This window comes from Pseudochaenichthys georgianus, chromosome 8 (assembly GCF_902827115.2).
Source record: "Pseudochaenichthys georgianus chromosome 8, fPseGeo1.2, whole genome shotgun sequence".
In the NCBI taxonomy this organism is placed as follows: domain Eukaryota; kingdom Metazoa; phylum Chordata; class Actinopteri; order Perciformes; family Channichthyidae; genus Pseudochaenichthys; species Pseudochaenichthys georgianus.
This window is the reverse complement of record NC_047510.2, coordinates 14,762,951-14,784,376: the sequence shown is the minus strand read 5'-3', so window position 1 is coordinate 14,784,376 and position 21,426 is coordinate 14,762,951. Positions and strand designations below refer to the sequence as shown.

General features: G+C 40.4%; 1 protein-coding gene across 1 annotated transcript; it reads left to right on the top strand.

Annotated features, from left to right (window-relative positions):
• Nucleotides 1-174: 174 nt before the first annotated feature.
• On the top strand, nt 175-16,857 carry fbxl20 (F-box and leucine-rich repeat protein 20). The gene is made up of 16 exons (XM_071203999.1): nt 175-268; nt 575-760; nt 4,053-4,114; nt 6,760-6,814; nt 6,953-7,027; nt 7,738-7,832; nt 7,952-8,020; nt 8,798-8,893; nt 9,236-9,362; nt 10,751-10,825; nt 11,376-11,506; nt 12,291-12,351; nt 12,521-12,565; nt 12,659-12,715; nt 12,818-13,030; nt 13,744-16,857. Exons 2-16 carry the CDS (start codon nt 719-721, stop codon nt 13,849-13,851), a joined length of 1,311 nt encoding a protein of 436 aa, XP_071060100.1. The 5' UTR covers nt 175-268; nt 575-718; the 3' UTR covers nt 13,852-16,857.
• The last annotated feature ends 4,569 nt before the right edge of the window (nt 16,858-21,426 follow it).

The following is a 21,426-nucleotide window of genomic DNA, read 5'->3' as shown; positions in this document are numbered from 1 at the left end:
GCTGTCTGAAAGATATCACAGACTATATGCTCACGTAATCCTAACTTGTCTTTCTTTGTCTTCAAGGGTGACAATTTATACCGACCACCTGGGATCAAACTAAATTAATGTAACATAGCTCTGAAAACCTGTTGCCTCTAGCCAGGCATTCGTGCTACGTGGGCTGTCGAAAGGTTGACACCCCACTTTGATATTTATCTTTGCTCATATGAGCTTGTAGCCTACTGGACCCGCACTGCGAGCTTTGGTTTTAAGGAACAGCCAGCAAGTAAGTAGCCAGAGTCACTCGTGTGAATTGTGAAATAGCCCTATACATGCTTCGGTTCAATGTCTTTATATTTATTATTTTTAAAGAGATGTAGGCGTAAGACCTGCTCCATTTTAGGCTGCCAGGTCCTATTCCTTTCGGTCTTTTGTGTGGATGGATGGGAAGCTGTGTAGGGGAGAGGAGGGGGAGGAGGTGAGGGCGAAGCAAGCAAGCAAGCAGATAAGAGAAGTGGCTTATTGGCTGTCTGCTGCCTGTAGCTCATATTCTTTTAATCAAAAATAAGAGGTATTGACGTTTGTTTTACAGGCCGAAAAACAACAACGACATCGCACCCCACTGAGAGGACGGTAGCATGATAGTCGTGGAGGGGAATCGGCGGAAGACGGTCCGTGTCTGTATTTTACTTCGCCTGCACCGAATCCATTGAGTCGGTAACCACCAGTGTCCGACATGGGGAAGGAGGTAAACGGTGTTTCGCGGAGTCGGTTTGAGGTGAGCTAACCATCAACATTACCTGACAGTCACTGACACGCATTCAACGTAGCTGTTTAACAAGTTAGGATATGGGCCTACACTGAGGCTGTCGCTGTATTTATTGTAAAACTGCGTTTATGGTGAGGCTGTTGATGCAGCTTCCGCAGTCAATGTTTGGGATTAGGTCAAATGCTGTTGTTTTGTTCAAACAACATATCCTAAGCATGGCATGTTATGTCGTTCAGAACTCGTGTCGCTATTATCAGTTAGCATACCCGACTGTTAATCGATGAATGAGAGGGCTTTAAAGGACCTCAAATGTTCCACTCGTTTCGCCGTCAAAACAAAGACACTAAGCACGCCGAGGACAGCTCCGGCAGACATTAACATATGTATTAAGAAGAAATGTGTGGGCTTCACTTTTCTAAGAAGCAGTTTTATTATGTTCTTCATATATGCCAGGGTGTGATTATTTACCGACTTTATTTGTTGGGGAGTCTGTCGAGCCGTATTGTTGTGAATGGCCGCTGCGGTTGTGGGGGCCTCGGGTAGTGACTGCTACATGAACCCCCTGTTAGCACGGACACTATCAACAAATAGGCCCAAGCCACCCCGATGTAACGCACCATAACCTGTTATGATAGCACCAGGGCCACATTGATGCTACACACATGCTACGGTGTTATGTAGCATTTACCATTGAGTAAACTTTGTGTCGCAGCCGCAAGAAGCGTAGCTGAATATTTTGGTGACACTTGCACTCAAACGCTTTGTATCCGGCCGGTGACATTGGGCGGCGTGGCCTGTGCACTTGGTGTTGTTTAATCCCCGACTAGCGTGGGATTTGTGTGTGGTTTTATTTATTTTTAACAGTGCAACAGCTGACTACTCGGAAGATTCAGGTCGTTACCTTCTGGCCCGACAGCTGCGGTAGAGCTGCTTTGTCAAGTTAAGGGGATTTGGGGTAGGAAACCGGAAGTGCCACGAACTAGACTTCAAATTAAAATGGTCACATCTTTTTAATTTTTTTTTAATTTGAGGTACCTGTTTTAAAGATTTTTTGTTTAAATGGGAGAAAACACCAGTCTTTTTTTTGTAGTCTCCTAGTATTGGTTTAGCGGCAAATGTGGTTTTAATTATGTATACTTTTGAGTATACATTTTACAAATCAGCTCCCTTCACTTTGCTTTAGAAAAAAATAACATTGTCCATATACTATTTCTAATATGTATGTTTCATCCTGTATTCATCCTAGTCAGTATATGTAGATATTATACAACTGTGATGTCTCCATTGGGGCAGTAAATAATAAACATAATGTGGACAAGTTTAAAAGTCCATCAGGAATAAATTACATCTCAGTTGGTTGGGTCGGATCCCATCGGGTATCTTAGTATAACATTGAGTGTCTGTTACAAATCTTTGATAACAAAACTTAAAATTGTGTATAAGTTTATCAGAGAAACTCATGCAGTCTGTGAAATGGTTGATGGCATGATTGATCTGATATTTTGTTTAAAAGGTAAATATGTCATATATTTCTTAGTTTATTTGTCAAAGACAATGCTTATTCTTATTTGGTTGATTTTGAAAATAAATGCAATGTATCTAGGCTTCCAAGTAGTTGAAGCATATAAGATTAAAACACAATACATCATTTTGGCTTATTTCACTTGTCCAGAGTTAGCCCAGTAGTCTAATTGTAAAAAGCCTGAAGCCTGAGACTTGAGATCAAATAGTTACAAAAGCAATTTCTAAACTGTTTGTGTGGAGAGTTTTATTTTAACAGGCATTTCCAGAAACTTCCTCTTGTACTTTGTCTGGCTTTACTGCTCTGCAGCAGATAGTGATCTGATGAATACCAGCTCTAAACAAAAGAATACAGCCCTCTGAAAAGTTGACGGGCATTAATGATCCCTAATTCTATTTCCCAAATAAATAGGAATTCATTTACATTAGTTTGTCAGAATCGCAAGCGAAAACATACAAAACGATTTTTCCAAAAGATATATTCACTTTGTGTTTTGCTTTACAATAATCTCCAGCTGGCGGTTACAGCTCACCCAGTTTTCTACCTCCTGCCAGGCCTGCTTCACTAGCTATAGCTGACCAGTGGAGAAAACATAATGCTCTGCATTCATGCAGCATTAGGTTCATTTTTTGTTAGATTACAAAAGGTGACAGTGTATGCCTGTCGACCATCTGCTTCTTTGGAAATGGCCCTGGATTATTTGGCCACAAAGTAGCGTTGTGGAAGGCGAGCTGTCAGAGTCAATTTGCCCTAAATCCAAATGTGAAATGTCTGTCCTTTATACCCCGTCACAATTTCAAACATCTGCGCTGGCAGGCAGACCCTGCATAGACAGCTGTGATTTTGTGGAGTTTGTCTGTTTATCAGAGAGACATAGACCCTATGACCCAGAGAAGGCTGGATTTCTAAAACGGCAGACCTGTCAGTTTGTTTTTATGAGCTGATGAATAGAATTGTGTAAGTCCCTCAAAATCAGAAACTATTGTGAATAAGGTTTAAGGACAGACACCTATAATAAAAAAGGCACGCAGTAAATTATGTTAATACCCATGAATCAATGTATTTACACAATAAATATTTTTATTTATTTATTATGGGATCATGGATGCTTCATATTTGTAACTGTAAAGAATTGCGCAAATAAGAACATGCTAATTCCTTGTTGATGTAGACACAGATGTTTGCCTCTTGTAAATATCATGTACATGTTTTATTTACACACTTAAGCCCCTGCCTCTCAATTACTCTGTCCCCTGTTTAGATTTATCTTCCAAAGAATCTATGGAGGAAAATGCATTTGGCCAGACGTTGCTTTATTTGCCTTCTTGCGACTCTGTGAATGACGGTCTTAGTTCTGCAAATCCAGCTTACAAATTATGGAAACCCTAGTCATCAATAACTGTGTGTATTTAAGTATCTGGATCTTGATACATGCTTCTGTGTACTTAGGCTTTTTCTGTGGGTCAAGGACCTGTATTTGCTGAAACAACATACAATGATTTGTGTGGAAATGCCTTCTGTTTGAAGAATGTGGACCAATTTGTTGTAGACTCTCAAACTATATATTGTAACTAATTCCAGGGTAAATCCTCAGTAAATACTGATGGAAATGTAACAGTATAAACAACACCGGAATCATGGGGAAAATATGCATGTTGCACTGATTTTGCTTCTAGAAAATGTCTCTTTGTTTTTATGCTGGGGTTGTCCTTGTGTGAGGCGTTTGGATAGAGGGGGCCCTGGCTACCAGGACTAATATTATCCTCTGCAACCTTTCAGATGTTCACAAATAGTGATGAGGCGGTCATCAATAAGAAGCTGCCCAAGGAGCTGTTATTACGGTGAGTGACATTTCAAAACACTTAAATCAGAATCTCTTTAGGGTTTTTGTCAAGTGAAAATGGCATTATTGTATACTCCCCTCCCTGCCTACATTCCCAATCGGCACATCCAATCATACACAAAAGCACAATTGACCTTGCACTACGCTCCTTCTCAACAGATGCCTGAGGCTATAAAGCATTGCAATCAAGTTCAGGCTAAAAAATATAAATAAAATCCAAGAGCCCCTGAGCACACAGCAAATGAAGGCCATAACTCCAGCCTCGGCCTCGTCAGCCCAGCTGCCTGTGCTGTGGGCCAGGTTCATCACCCTGATTTGTGAGGCTGGCAGGCTGCAATGGGACTCACTGCATCCCTGCCTCAACACTAACACAGGTTTTGCTGCATTGAGTCATTTCATTTCATTTCATTTAATTTCAAACCTTTATTTAACGAGATTGGTCCCATTGAGATCATAGATCTCTTTTTCAAGGGAGACCTGCAGCATATAGGTTCCACATGAAACATAAAACAATAAAGGACATTATATTTACAGGATACATAGTTATAGACATTTACAAGTGCCCATTGTATCAGCAAGCATTTCATTTAGCCTAGCTTTAAAAACATGCAGAGGAATGAGATTGCTCAGTTTCAATTCTTGCTGAAGATTGTTCCAAGCAAGTGGAGCTGCGCACATAAAAGCTGTCTTACCTAAGACAGTCCTTGCTCTTCGCACATCTAACAATACTACATCATGCGATCTCAGACAATAGCTGCTTGCAACTCTCTGTGTGATCAGAGAGCAGATATAATACGGGAGTTTACCCAACATGGCTTTATAAATAAACGTGTACCAATGACTGAGCCTCCGTACAGAGAGTGATGGTAAACCTGCCTTGGTATACAGTGTACAGTGATGTGTAAGCGCTTTACAATTTGTGACAAATCTCAGAGCACTGTGATACGCAGCATCCAATTTGCTCAGGTAATTGGCAGGTGCATTCATATAGACCAGATCCCCATAGTCCAGCACAGGTCAAAAGGTCACAGTGACTAGCCTTTTCCTGGCCTCAAGCGAGAAACAGGACTTGTTTCTGAAAAAGAACCCTAGCCTAACCCTCAGTTTTTTAAGCAGGTTATTTACATGAAGTTTAAAAGAGAGACAATCATCAAGCCAGATACCCAGGTATTTGTAACAGGCAACCACTTCAAGTTTTGTTCCTTGCGTAGTTACAATATCTAAAACAGGCTCTGGTGTCTTTTTTGCTTTTGAAAAGAGCATTACCTTGGTTTTATCCACATTTAAAAGAAGCTTTAATTCAGAGAACTGAGTCTGAATAGTGTTAAAAACAGCCTGTAATTTAACACCAGCCTCCTTAATGGAGGGACCTGCACAATACATCACAGTATCATCCGCATAAAAATGTAAAGTAGCTTCATCCACATTATCACCTACGCTGTTAATATATATGGAGAATAAAAGTGGTCCTAAAACAGAACCTTGTGGTACACCATTAGAAATGTTTAACCACTCAGAAGACAGTCCATCAAAATGAACACATTGGGACCTTTCAGAGAGGTAGTTCACAAACCACCCCACTGCATGGCTGGATATGCCAATACTGAGTAGCCTCTGCTTTAAAATGCGATGATCAACGCTGTCAAACGCTTTGGAAAGGTCAATAAACAGAGCTGCACAACTCTGCTTATTATCTAAAATACTCGTAATGTCATTCACCACTTTCATTGTCGCAGTGATGGTGCTGTGTTTCTTTCTGAATCCTGACTGATGTTTAGACAGGATGTCATTTATACATAAAAACTCCTTTACCTGTTCACTCACAAGTCGTTCGAACACCTTAGCCAGAACTGAGAATTTAGAGATTGGCCTATAGTTATTTAAAATAGTTGCCTCCCCTCCTTTCAGTAAAGGCAAGACATAAGCAGACTTACATACTTTTGGAATTGCATTTGTGCTGAGGGAGAGGTTAAAAAGAGAAGTAAGAGGTGGAGCAATAAAATCTGCAGCTATCTTTAAAAAGAAAGGTTCTAAGTTGTTGCCGGTTTCCTAGGATCTAACTTGGATAATGCTTCATGAACAATACCAATAGTTAAAGGAGTAAAACTGAAAGGGTTTTCCAGACCACATTGTTCAGAGTCAAGGATTGGAGCAAGTACAGTCAGTGACAGAATCAAACCGAGAGCCACAAGACACAAAATGCTTATTAAAGCAATTTAGCATAGTAGCCCTGTCTGATATAATGCCAGATGCTGTGGTGAGGCATGGAGGTAGCTCATTTGGGATATCACCAGTGGAAATCGATTTTATGGCTTTCCAAAATGTCCTAGGATTATTCAGGTTTTCTGTGGTAACTGACAAATAGTACTTTGATTTAGCACTTTTTACTTGAGTGAAGCTTATAGTAAGTTTCCAGCTCTATTGCTTAGAAGCAGATTGTGTGTCTTCCTCTCCAGGTCCCTCTCTTTGAATAAACAAACAGGGTACATACATTTTTAGTCAAAGACAATAGTAGCTGTTTTACTGACACCCGTGTGTTGTGAGGGTGAGCAGAAGCAGGGTTGAGTTGGCCGGTTTACTGTAAAGAGGAAGCTTCTCGCAACTGGCATCAGGGTCTCTAAACCGTCCCTGTCTGTCTTTCAGAATCTTCTCCTTTCTAGATGTGGTGACACTCTGTCGCTGTGCCCAGGTCTCACGGGTGAGTCTGTGTTCACCAGGTGTGCGTATGCATATGTGCGTGACGGTGCCTGTTTGTCTGTGTGTTTTAGTTTGTGTATGTGGTATGTTTGAGAACAAACTTGACCCTAAACGTCTGTTTCTTCCCCCCTGCTCTCAGTCCTGGAACGTTCTGGCCTTGGATGGCAGCAACTGGCAACGCATCGACCTCTTCGACTTTCAGAGGGACATTGAGGTAAATCTGATCTTCATTTACTTTACTCCTACCTTTTAACTTCAGTCCTTGTTATGTACTCTTCCCTTCACGCTAAAAGGAGTACTCAAACCCAACATGGTCGTTGGTATACCAGTGACTCACCCTGTGTTACCTTGATTTGTGAAGAAAAACGTTTCTCACTAAAAGAGATCAAAAAGAAGAAGAATCAAAAAGCAAATAAGTGTTTTGATGAATTGAAGTAAATGGGGTCCGTGTTTTACAAATCTTTTGCAAAACATCCTTTCACTAACACCCCCACAATCTCAAGCGTATAAACAAAGTCCTACGTACTTAGTCATATGCTCACTACTTCCTAATAAACATGTATTTTTCTAAAACCTTATTATTTGATTATATTCTCACTACAGTACTTGTAGCACGTCTCTGCAAGCTTGACACTGTTTCTGTGGAGATAAATGAGACTTGGATATCTATTGTTTGTAAACGGATGTGGTGATATTAGTTTTGCTCTTCTTAAACGTGGCCCCCATTTATCTGAATTCAATACGTCTTTGGATTCTTTATTCAACGTGGAGTCATGCTGGAAAAAACAAGTTCTCATTAAGAGTTCAAGGTAACACTGGGTGAGCAGTTGATTTTAAAGTAATGTTTTTATTTGCTATGTTATTACTTGAAGTTGAGGTTTAGAAGCAGATACAGCCGGCTGAAATAATTGTTTTTGGTTGCAGGGCCGGGTGGTGGAGAACATCTCGAAGCGATGTGGGGGGTTCCTCAGGAAGCTGAGCCTGCGGGGGTGTCTGGGTGTGGGTGACAGCGCCCTGAGGTGAGTTTGGAGAGGACATGGCCTGACAGAAATCTTAGTTCTAGTTCAGAGTCTGGGGTGAGCGAGACCAGCGAGTTCCGTGTAACTGACATCACATAAACAATGTTTTTTCTTCGTAGGACTTTCTCGCAGAACTGCAGGAACATCGAGCTGCTTAGTCTGAACGGCTGCACCAAAATCACTGACAGGTATGCTTATGTGTCTTTTGAAAGTCTGTCTGATGAATTCTACAGATCTTCTTATGTGTATTTATGATGTGTATTCGTAAGTTCTTGCCTCGTTATTTTAAAACTATTGTGTATCTTGTTGTGTCTATATCAGGGATGTCCAAACTTCTTTCACCGAGGGCCACATACACAAAAATATATGAAGGCTGGGCCACTCACTAGAGGTGAGGTATATTGCCTCATATGCTAAATTATGAGATAAAAAAAATTCAATCAAATGTAGGTAAATTAAGCTTGATACTTGAAAATGCTGTAAGAAACACAACAGCCTACATCACAGCTCTCCATAGGGTTTCATTTATTTAGTTTGCATATCATCTCTTAAAACAGAAGCTTCAGATTGCTTATAAAAAGATTTGTTATGCAAATAAGTGATTGGGCTTTTTATATGAACTAAGATTAGTTTGAAAATGTTTCCAACTTTAATTGATTGAATTTATTTGAAAAGTGCGCACACATGAATACTTCGATATATATTTGTACATATATTTAATTAGTACAGTATATGACAAGCACCAGTTTAATTTGTGGGCCATATTTCATTATACTATTTGAACTAGCTGAGGGCCGTTTCAAAATGGGCCGCATTTGGCCCCCGGGCCGTAGTTTGGACACCCCTGGTCTATATGTTCATTGTAAAGCACATTGTTAAACTGGTTTTGATATTAGCTATTATAAACGTTATTATTATTATTATTACTTCTGCTTGAAGTGGCTCATTGTCTTTCTCCTCTGCAGCACGTGCAATAGCCTCAGTAAGTTCTGTCCAAAGCTGAAGCACCTGGACCTCGCCTCCTGTACCTCAATCACCAACCTGTCACTCAAAGCTCTCAGGTGTGTACGGTCAACATTGTGTTGTCCACTTCCACTGCATTTACAACATCTAAAACACCCTGATTCAACACTCGGATACAAGCTTACATCCCTCATTTATTTCCTTTGTTCAAGCCACAATTGTAACAAATCAGATTTAATGAAATACTCCCACACTTTACAATCCTAGTGTATTTGGTTTGCACAAAAGGTTTGTAAGATGTCCCTCACATTGTGTACTTTCTGTGTACATTCTGTCCTGTATTTGCTCTCCCTCTCTCATTGCTGTGTTCTTGTTTTGCGATCTTCATCTGGTTTTGTTTCCATCTTCTTTCCTGACCTTTCCTTGTTTCCTCTTGTCAGTGAGGGCTGTCCCCTGCTGGAGCAGCTCAACATCTCCTGGTGTGATCAGGTCACCAAGGACGGCATCCAGGCCCTGGTGCGCTGCTGTCCTGGGCTCAAAGGCCTTTTCCTCAAGGGATGCACACAGGTATGCCCAATTATTTCTATTCGTTTATTTCTGCCCCTATTTTTATTGTTTTTATCTGTTTTATGACCTATATATTAATGTTGCATTGGTGGAGGAGCCTGGGACTTAAGTTGTTCATTGCCATATCTACACTGTAGCACTGTGCATATGACAATACAGCTTTGAATCTTAATCGAAATTTTATCGAAATCCCAATATCTGAATCACAGTAAGCGCAATATTTGTCAAAATATCTGAAAGTATTTTGGTGCTGCAGAGAAGTCCTGGCGTAAAATAGTATTCTACCAACTAGATCATTTTAATATTGATTTGGTTTTAAACTATTGTAGGATTTTTTTCTTTTTTTCACAAATTTACTTTTTAGGAGCCCTTGATTTAGGTAAGATCTTTATTGAGCTTTGAATTTAAACATTCTATATACAATACATTATGAGTAACCTTAGCCAATATGGGATATTGGAAAACTGTAGTGCAGCACTGCACTAGGTTTAACGGTTTTTGTACATTTCTTCATAGCGGCCATCACTTATCTCACCAACTACCAAGTTCCTCTTATTTTCGTTCTAATACAACCAGTTGCTGCGACTGCAAACACTTCCTGTGCAATCGAGTATTTCTGAGCAATGCCAGACACTGTTTACAGCCAATGTGAACGCCTTCATATAGCACCATCCGGTTCTATTAACAGTCAACACTGCAGTGTGAAAATACAACCACATATGTATTTAGGGTTGTCACAAATAATCTATTTAAAGGACAAAACAAATCACAACAGAGGCTGTGTTGCCAGAGCCGTCGATTCAACCTAACAGTCATTTTAACGTTTGTTAAATTATATTGTGTTGAATGGAGATGTGTTTGTTTGTAGAACAACTCTTTATATCAGTGACAGTAGAGGGTTTAGGTGTGATAATCCTTATATGTTGGTTTGTTCGATTTTTTTTTTTACATGTTATTGCCATTGTTGTATTTCCTTCCTTTTTAGGCAGACTGTATAAAATGAATTTAATTTATTTTATTTTATTTATATTATTTTATTTATGAATTTATTTAACAATCTTACAGTTTTTATTGCTGTATATCTTTCTTGCCGGACACGTCTGCTATTTATTTATATATTTATTCAATTAGAGTTTGTCTTCACTTTCAAGCTACTACTTAGATTTGTATCATACATGATATTTCCTTTTGGCCCATATGAATGTGAAATTATGTCTTTGCTGTAAAAGAGGTCAATGCTAGTCCCCTGAATAGACTATGTTGGATGACGATGATGATGATGATGATGATGATACATTTACCAAATAATAATAGTTATATAATTATCAAAGTACCAAACATTAATGAATGTTCACCCTCTGTCTTTCCTCTGCCATTCTCCCCCCCAGTTAGAGGACGAGGCTCTGAAGCACATCGGGGCTCACTGTCCGGAGCTGGTCACACTCAACCTGCAGACATGTTCAGTAAGTACAGACAACAAGGCGAGAAGATGAAGGTGGAGAACGTCCTTTTTTTTGCAATTTCACGGACATTTTTCAAATTGAATGCTCGTCGGTTAAATGAAAATGAAATTTCAACTCCAATCTCATTGTGGACTTCCAGCTGTTACAGCCTATAATCCACACAACGCGGATATATTTCTCTGGCGGTACCCGTCTTCAAAATCCCCCCCCTTCAGCACCTCCTGAATGCTCTTCATCTCTCCATCTTCTCCTCATCTCACACCTTAGGATCTCATCATCTCCTCTTGTCCCAGATGTTCCTTCCCTTGCCTAGCTTTTTCTCGCCTATCTATCCTCGGCCTGATCTCCAAAGAGTTTTCTTGAGACTTGCTTGAAACTAAAAATGCAAGGAAAAATAAATTGCTGTCATTTGCTGAGTGTCGAGGTGGAATTCATGAATAAATATGTTATATTGCACATAGCTACTTTTATGCACGGGAAAAGTGTTCTCATCTACCCTTAGATGGATTTAAGTGTCTCACAAACACCACTATTGTTTTTCTGTGAGCAGCAGATCACAGATGAGGGCCTCATCACAATCTGCAGGGGCTGTCACCGCCTGCAGTCTCTGTGTGTGTCGGGCTGCGCCAACATCACAGACGCCATCCTGCACGCCCTGGGACAGAACTGCCCTCGCCTCAGGTCAATTCAAACGCATACACACTGTTCCTCATACTGAGGCACGCTGCACCACTTCCTCGACACTGCTGCACATGTGGATTATTTCTTTACATTTAGTCTGAAAATCTGTTTCTTTTATTGAGTCATTATCGTCTTTACACTGTAACACAAATTGACTTGAGTACTATATATTAAATTCAAGTATTCTGATTGAAACTCCTTGAAAACTGATAGCTTTCTTTGACTTGTCTGAAATGTTGGAAACAAATCCACTTCATTTTGTTATTCTCTCTTGCATTTTTGATTCGTGCAAACAGGTTTTTAACACTTATATATGAATGAATTGCTTTCAGGGAAGGATGTTTTTGTCAGTCAAATATTTGTAATAAAAACTCTTAACAAGAAGGGAATTCACTAATTGCACGCAGACCTCATTGAAGGCTGTTTAAATAAGTGACAAATAATGTGTGTATCTGCTCTGTGATTTCAATCTGCTGCAAGTTGATGTGCTTTTCTTTCTTTCTACACTGTTTAACCAAGTTTCAAGAGAAATCTGGTCAGTAGTTCTCTCTGAAATCCTTCTGACAAACAGGCAATTATGATCATTGACCTCCTTTGCAGAGGTCATTGATAATCCTGCCATAAAATTGAAGCATGGAGAATAAGAATCTGATGGCTAAGAATACAAACATTGGCCTTTCTGCAGTAAAGCTATCTCAAGCTGTACTACAGTAGACTCTGATAGATGACCAGCCTGTAAGTAGTGCTATTGAATAACTCTCTGCTCCTCTTTTTCTCATTTCAGAATACTAGAAGTGGCTCGCTGCTCTCAGCTTACAGACGTGGGCTTCACTACATTAGCAAGGGTGAGTGTGCCATCTTGGTTACATGCAAAAACAAAGACTTAATGAACACACATTTGAAGTTGATGTCTCATTTGCTTTTATTCCAAAATCATCTTGAAAACAAATATATGTCCACATTCCCAACGCTATATCAGACATTCCCCTCTGTTTGTCACTTTCTCTGCTGCAGAATTGTCATGAGCTTGAGAAAATGGATTTAGAAGAATGTGTGCAGGTAAGTAAACAAACCCAGCAACACAAACACGTTTCCCGCCGCTGTTGCACGAAGACTGCCGTTTGTGACATTTGTCTTTTTCTGTCTCCTCAGATCACGGATGGAACACTCATCCAGCTGTCTATCCACTGTCCTCGTTTGCAAGTCCTGGTGAGTGTCATTAGCCACTCCTGTAGCACTTACCCAAACCCCAGCACACCTTGTTCTGGCAGACAGCTGAGTAATGGAGCTCCTGTGTTGGTCCTCCTGTAGAGCCTGTCTCACTGCGAGCTGATCACGGATGACGGCATCAGACACCTGGGCGGCGGCCCCTGCGCTCACGACCGCTTGGAGGTGATCGAGCTGGACAACTGCCCCCTCATCACAGACGCCTCGCTGGAGCACCTGAAGAGCTGCCACAGTCTGGACCGCATCGAGCTCTACGACTGCCAGCAGATCACCCGCGCAGGCATCAAGAGACTAAGGGTGAGTTGTGTGGACTGACATTAGAGAGAAAGCGCCGATTCATATCTAGAATGTACTGGAAGCGCCACATTTGTGAACCTCAATTTTCGCGCAATGTTGTTTTCATTGATCAGTGGCCGTATGTTTTAATTGCCTTTTTTTAAGGTAATGATGTTGTAACCCTAACTGCCCATTGGTTGTGAGTTCACGCTCAAATATCCAGGCTAGTTTTGGACTCTGGAAGGTTATTAATTGAAGTAAAGAAGTCCTTTACCAAAACAGCTTATCACCTCTCAACCTTATAACCTGTGAAAGCTCCGTGCTGCAACACATCATGTATTCAAAATGTGTTGTGTTTTAAAGAAAACTCAATAAGGCAACTTATTAATGAAAGTGTGTTGAAAGTATAAACTATTTAGAGAAGTATATTTATTGTCAAGTTGGGTGTGGAGCAACTCACTTCCTGGGTAGTAGTAGTGGTTTAAATGATGCATGAAATTCAAGATGGCCTATAATTTCAGCTTCAAAACAAAGATTGATTTTTATGAAGACATATATGTTTCCATCAGTCTGGTAAGGGAAGCAACAGAGTTTTAGATGTCAAAGATTCATTCCACTTTATCCTAATTAAACGGCTCTCCACCCACACAGTGATGAATCAAGTGAGTGAAATGTTTGTATTTGAAGTATTTGTACAATCTATTAAGACATTTTTCATTATTTTCTCTCGACAGACCCATCTGCCTAACATCAAAGTGCATGCGTACTTTGCCCCCGTCACTCCGCCCCCCTCCGTCGGGGGCAGCCGTCAGAGGTTTTGCCGCTGTTGCGTCCTGCTATGATGTAAAGACAACATCCCCCTTCCCTCTCCCTCGAACACGCTCCCCGCAGCTCGTCACTTGACCCCTGACCTGCTGTCCTCCTCCTGGCACCCCGTCAGAGTACGTGCTGGTGTGCCCCCCCCGCCCCACCACCCTACCACCCTTTTCAGCTGCAGAGAGGGAGAGAGCAAAAACACTCTTCAAGATCTTGGGTAACTTTCCCCCAAAGAAAACATTGCCTAACCTCTCCTCAAACACAAATACAGTTCATGCACAGCTGACTCTCCGATGTGCACACACACATTTAAACACACCGATTTACTCTTCAAAGAATGTCACAACATTCCTGGTCTGTGGTCAGTGGACAAACCACTATTACAAAGAGGGTTATGTAAAATGCAATGCGGTCCTTACTGTTCAAGGGTTTTAACTCTCAATCATATAAAGTAAATAATAATATTCAAATCCAAAAACCGTCGTTCTGTATTTGAGAAGAGTGATACTATTTATTTAGCACTTTGAGACGGATTACAGTCATAGCCTTTAAACAGAAAATTGAAAAAGCCCTCTTAACCTCTCCCAAATCCTTCCCTCAGTGTTAACAGCTACCGTCTAGACGGGAACTGCAGTTTGTCGAAAAGAACAGCGATGCAGCTAGTAAACTGCCGACACCTCCAACACACACATAGAAAGCAGCAGAAAACCTATTTTTGTGATTTAAAAAAAAAATACTTGCAGCTATTTGCACTTACAGTAAAGCAAGGATGAGACACTTTAAAAAGATGACCATCTCCGAATCTAAGACTGTCATTCTACTAACAACACACACAACTACAAATCTCCATGCACACACTGAGCTTGCTACACCCGTACCCTCGCCTCTCTCTGTCTCTCCGTTACAATCAGATGCTTCAATATACTGAAGAGGAAAAAAGACAAAGTTTAATATTTTTCTAAAGATGGACCCCAATTAAGACTCACAAGTTGGGTCTCGAAAAGATGCCAAATGTTGCATGTAACACCTCTAGTTTTTTAAAATCGAATTGTAAATAAATTTGGACTGCGGAGTCCGAGAGTCAAAGCCAGCTAAACGACAGATGATGTTATGAGATCAGGGCAGAGGTTTCTGTCAGCGGGTCTTTCCGAGGGAACTATGGCGACGCTCACACATGCTGGGTAAAGTGTCTTCGAAATATGTGCTGGCGCTTGATGGACCATCAAAATGAGCCGTCACTTAATCTGGAGTTTGACAGAAGAACTGACTGTGACTGGACTCTGAAAGGTTCTGTCAACAGCAGAACAAGACGCTGTTTCGACTGGAGAAAAAAAAAAAGTCTGACATTCATGTTGTCAGACGAGAAGAATGGAAAGAAAAGGCCAACTGAAAACAATCCAAGTACGTTTATTTTCAGTAAGTTTGATTTCATTTAGTTGATCTTGTTTTTGCATCGGTGACGTTTCTGATGACGAGGAAGTGGTGTGCAGCGGTGACTTTTCGACTCCCATGAGGACTTGCAGCGTGTGACACCCTGCCAGCTGTGGCGCTGCCCGATGTATAGACCAGATCAGTCACTGAAGGAGGAAGTCAACTGAATCTTGAGCGCACAATTCTGGCCTACTGACAGATATGATAGAATGATTTTTGTCTCATCGGAGGGCGATAATGGACTTCGGAGCCACGCCCCATGAAGTATTGAAGCCTTTTTCTTATGGATTATCTTCTCCTGCACTTGCACCTGCTTTATTCTGTCTCATTTTCTTCAAATTTTCTTTTTATAAATGTGTCTTTTACTGCTTTTCTTTCTGATTTCCTCCACCTTTTTTTTTCCCCCTCTTCTTTCGCAGTTCTGTTTTGGTGTGGTTTGGATTGCGCCTGCTTTGTGTTTGAAGTCATGAGTTCAGTGTCTCCAAGTTGAGTTTGAGCCCTCTTCCAGTCCTCAGTTTTGATCTGATGGTGTTTGTGTTTTTATTCAGAGTTTATTGTTACTAAATGTCCAGAGTGTAGCCTTTGTCTAGGGGAAGTGTTGGAGCCAGTGCAATTGTAATAAATGTTCAAATCTGAGTTGGATTTTTTTAAATGTGAGTTGAGAAGGGGTTCACGATATATGTATGATGTAGCTTCTTCTTATTGAATGTTTCCATCAAGGGGAAGTCGTCAGGATGGCTGTTCAGGCATAGTTTGCCACATTAGCAGAATCAGATTTTTCTCCCATATGCACGCTGACCTTCATTGAATGCCTTGCCCTCTCAAAATGCACCCTGCCCAAAAACTAAATCTATAATGACTGTTCTATTCACTTTGAGATCTGACGGCTTCAGCAGGCGGAATAATACAAACTGCGATGATTCAGTGTAATCCAGTCTGATCTGTTTTGTTTGAATGAGGGTTTACGGGAGCTTAGGGAACAATTTAGAGTCAAGATGGCGGATATATGTAACGTATTCTGTCACTTGCCTTTGGGGTTAAGGAGGTTAACTGGAGGGAAAAGGAGAGGGTTGCAGGATTACAGACTGTGAGCCTGGTTGTTAAAACCCTTAGCGCCGTGCACTGTTTGTTGCAGTGCTCTTTACACTAGTGCTCAAACAAGTCCGACACATTGAAGGGATTACAGGTCTTCTTTGACCTGCTCCGGATGGTTTTATATGAACAAAATAAATGTTTTATCAGTCTTTTCATGGTACAGTATACACTACAGGCTCTACAAAGCAAACGTATCTTTCCTCACTGTATCAACCACCGCTTCGTCCTTCTGTCAGACCTTCCACCTGTTCATTCGGAGGTCGAGATTCTGCGCTCTGGATGTGTTTGTTTTATGTCCCAAACACTGGAGTGAGGACGGAGGGCAAGAGATGAATCCAAGGTGTGTGTTCGTGGGAAATTGACACCTGAGAAAATTTAAAAAACAATTTTGACAATGACTGTAGCTCGTATAATTACTGTAAATCTTTTCCTTTTTTTCTTTCTTTTTTTATTAACCGATATAAATGAATATGTACGTATGAATAAATATATACCTATATTATTAAGACGTCTGGATTTCTCTCTGGTGTTGAACTTGTTTTCAATTCACAGCTAACGGTCGTTTCTGGTTGTCAGACAGCAGATGGCAGCAATGACTCAGTTGTAATGCTCGCTCCATCACTGCAGGTCTGATCTCAGCCAGCCAGCCAGCCAGCTGGAGGCAGGGTTCAGGGTCTGTCAGCTTATTTAATTAGTCCAATTGATTTTCTTTAGTCAGGGTTAAAGTGAGTTAAACCTCCAGTTCCCAGACTGCTATATATGGTTTATTTGAAATAAAATGATCGAGGTGAATAGTTTGTTTTAAAAAAAAAAAAAATCTTGGCCAATGGATCATTTCTTTAAGGGAAAAAAAACTGGATTCTATAGTAATTTGCGGTAACACACATTAATATACATATTCTTGTGAACTTTAACCTTCATATTCTTGGTAAAAATATGTACACTGTAAACGTTTTTATTTCTATTCAACAAAACCACTACAGCAATGTTTGTTAAATAAGGGTTTATGTGTTGATTGCTGTTACAATTTCTTTCTTTTTGCCACGGCAGGGTACATTTGATATTGAGGACCAAATGAGCCACATCAGAACACACAAGTGGACATGCTTTACTTTCCCTTTCAGTTATAAAGATGAAAATATCTTGTAGGATTAGAACTGGCACTTGGCTAATAGAAGATTTTTTGTCTAGTCCATTGAAAACAATAGTCAAGTGTCCATATGAACATTTAGGCAGGGTTAGCTTGCTGTAATGATCCTCCTGTGCATACTGGCTATTGAAAGATCCCTAATACACTTACATTGTAGGCGATCGGGGACAAACTACATAGTCCTTTTTCTGTATATATTCACAAGTTTATCTGAAGATAAGTGCAAAAATTGTTAATCTTTTGGGTCTATTATATTATAACATAATTTATTCACAAGCACAGCTTGTTTGTCAATTTGCTCATTTATGTTACAATCCACAAGAATCCAAAAGCACAGCCTTTGTCAGATGGGGGAATGTGGTTCAAAATGTGACTGTCTGAGCACGTTGGACACTGCATGCAGAGTCAATTCTGTGTTTGCTTACGTACACATTTCTGAGATGAATTCACAGATGAACAATCATGATCAATTTGTTCCAGTGGAAAAAGCAGCAGCTCCGGCCCTGTTACTGCACCATGACGACTGCTGTCATGGCTGGGAGTTGTCTTCCGCCGCATGGGCCTCATTTTCTTCGTCTCATCCTCCTTTCGTTTCCCTTGTCTCCAAATCACTGAGTGTGTAATGTGTTTCCACTGTCGTCTTAATGTTCATTTTTAGCAGCCTTGTTCCGGCACCTGGGGGATCACATGGTGGATGAAAGGTAGGAGACATTGGAATGTGTTTCCTTCCTACAGCATTTCACTTTTCTGTGTGTTCTTCTTTAATCGCTGGCAGATCACTGCACAATGCCCCACCAAGACATTGTGTCTCGGTTTATTTTTGACGGCGAAGCCACAGCTAGAAAACTTTTGACTTGGCTTTTTGTTTTGTTTATTCACAAAGTGTTCCCTTCAGCAGTCACTCTGCTATCTGCTCTGCCCTTGCTGTGAAGCAATAATTAACGTGATAACAGAGGCTCCTTCCCTTTGTCTTCCTCCTGTCTCTTTTCTCCAAGACACCCACACACAAGCACTTTCTGACAGCTTGGAAAGAACTTTGATGTTAGACTTAGATAAAAAAAAATATACACTCTAATCCCATTTCTTTGCAGTATTTGCTTTGAATCACCTTTAAAATGCTCCTATCAGATAAACTATCCCTGTCTTCATACCTTAGCGGGGTTAATGCCAAAATCAGCAGCTGTGACTGCACCCTATTACTTCATTCTCTTTCATGTGATGACATCTAAAGGGGCAATCAATGGAAAAGCCCCCCTGAAGGGTTGTGAAAACAGGTAGGAAATGTGATTGAATTTGACATTTGGGGCAGCAATCATCGAGCTTTAGCTGCTTTAAATATATAATGTGAAGAAAATATAGCCCATAGCCTATACAGCTGCTTCAGTATTCAGTGCCTCCGAGGGCAGGTGGAAAATGACATGGAATACATTTAAACAGTGTTTATTTTCCCACCCAAAAAACAAACCTAAAGTAGCTCATCCCACATGGGTCATGGGTCTGCTATAGGAAATAATGACCATGGTGACTCACAGCTTCGTTATACAGCCTGCAGAAATTCCTGCATCAATGTCATCCACCCTCTTCTGTCACTACTTCAGCATTCTCCTGACATTGATTCATAATAATGACATACTTTATGTTGTTTTTATATGGTGTCACTAGAAGGCTGTCTTCAACAATCAAGTTTAAGTTTCTGTTTTATTGGTCTCAAGTTGGTTGACAGAGGTCTACAGAGGCATGTGGCATAGTGGGTTGTCCCCACTGCAGTCAGAATGTCGTTGTGTCCCTGGGCAAGACACTTCACCCCAAATTGCTCCTGTGGGGATTGTCCACAGTATTGAGTATTGAAGTCACTTTGGATAAAAGCGTCTAACATGTAATGTCAACATTACAAGTACAATGAAATGAGTCGCATAATCAGAGCACTACTCTTCTTTATATTATCATCTAACACACAATTCCAAAATTGTGGAAGTCAGCATATGTCCTGCCTTTGCTAAAAGGAGGGGAGGCCACCTTATTAAATAACTATAGGCCAATCTCTAAGTTGTCAGTTCTGGCTAAGGTTCTTGAATGCTTAGTGAGTGAACAGGTAAAGGTGTTTTTATGTACAAATGACATCCTGTCTAAACATCAGTCAGGCTTCAGAAAGAAACACAGCACCATCACTGCCACAATGAAAGTGGTGAATGATGTGGCGAGTATTTTAGATAATAAGCATAGTTGTGCAGCTCTATTTATTGACCTTTCAAAAGCGTTTGACACCGTCGAACACCACATTTTAAAGCAGAGGCTAGCCAGTATAGGCATGTCCAGCCATGCAGTGGGTTGGTTTGTGAACTACTTCTCTGAAAGGTCCCAATGTGTTCATTTTGATGGGCTGTCTTCTGAGTGGTTAAACATTGCTAATGGTGTTCCTCAAGGTTCTGTTTTAGGTCCACTTTTATTCTCCATCTACATCAACAGTTTAGGTGAAAATGTGGATGAAGCTACTTTACATTTTTATGCGGACGATACCGTGATGTACTGTGCAGGTCCCTCCATTAAGGAGGCTGGTGTTAAATTACAGGCTGTTTTTAACATTATTCAGACTCAGCTCTCTGAACTAAAGCTTCTTTTAAATGTGGATAAAACCAAGGTAATGCTCTTTTCAAAAGCAAAAAAGACACCAGAGCCTGTTTTAGATATTGTAACTACGCAAGGAATAAGACTTGAAGTGGTTGCCTGTTACAAATACCTTGGTATCTGGCTTGATGATTGTCTCACTTTTAAACTTCATGTCAATAACCTGCTTAAAAAGCTGAGGGTTAGGCTAGGTTTCTTCTACAGGAACAAGTCCTGTTTCTCGCTTGAGGCCAGGAAAAGGCTAGTCACTGTGACCTTTTTACCTGTGCTGGACTATGGGGATCTGGTCTATATGAATGCACCTGCCAATTGCCTGGTCAAGTTAGATGCTGCGTATCACAGCGCACTGAGATTTGTGACAAACTGTAAAGCATTAACCCATCACTGTACCCTGTATGCAAGGGCTGGTTTGCTTTCACTAACTGCACGGAGGCTCAGTCACTGGTACATTTTTATATACAAAGCCATGTTAGGGAAACTTCCATCTTATATCTGCTCCCTGATCTCACGGAAAATTGTAAGTGGCTACTGCCTGAGATCGAATGCTGTGGTTTTATTAAATGTGCCAACTGCTAGGACTGTCTTAGGGAAGACAGCTTTTAGATGCGCAGCTCCTCTGTATTGGAATAGTCTGCAAATTAAATGGAAACTGAACAATCTGGTGCCACTAAATGTTTTTAAAGCTCGGTTGGATGCTACTCAATCGGAAGCTATTGGTACCTGTTTATGTGGATAATTATGTAAATGATGCTGTATGATGTCCTTTTGTTATTCTATTTATGCTTTTATGTTTCATGTGGAACTACTTGAGCAGGTCTCTGATCAATGATCTCAATGGGATTTATCTGTATAAATAAAGGTTTGAAATGAAATGAAATCATATGTAAATCTGTATCACAGAGATTTTCCAGAAAGGACAAAGCACCACTTCAAATATTATAGATGCGCTCATAGGTTTCTTGGACAAAGTTATTCAGCATAAAAAAAAGTAGTCGTCTAAGACTAAAACAACCAATTAGTCGACTAAAATGGAGCATTCTAATCTCTAGTATTGCATCATGTTGTGTCTGTGTGCTTGCTTTGCAGTGGTCTGAAACCCATTTAACCCTATGTATTCTATATAATAGCTTTTTAACAAAAGGCAAATTGTATCATATTTAGTCTGTTGGAATTAGTTGCAATTATGCACTTACAGTTGTAAGTATTTAGATTTTCACCAATTAGGATAGGCTACAAAAATAAAGACATCCTGCTTTTGTTATAAACGACTAATTTCCTCAAAGAGAAACCCAGATCTTGC

Coding starts and splice junctions, on each gene's coding strand:
- fbxl20 (XM_071203999.1), top strand. CDS start 719: ATGGGGAAGGAGGTAAACGGTGTTTCGCGGAGTCGGTTTGAG. Junction 12,716..12,817: donor GTCCTCGTTTGCAAGTCCTG/GTGAGTGTCATT, acceptor GTCCTCCTGTAG/AGCCTGTCTCACTGCGAGCT. Junction 13,031..13,743: donor CAGGCATCAAGAGACTAAGG/GTGAGTTGTGTG, acceptor TTCTCTCGACAG/ACCCATCTGCCTAACATCAA.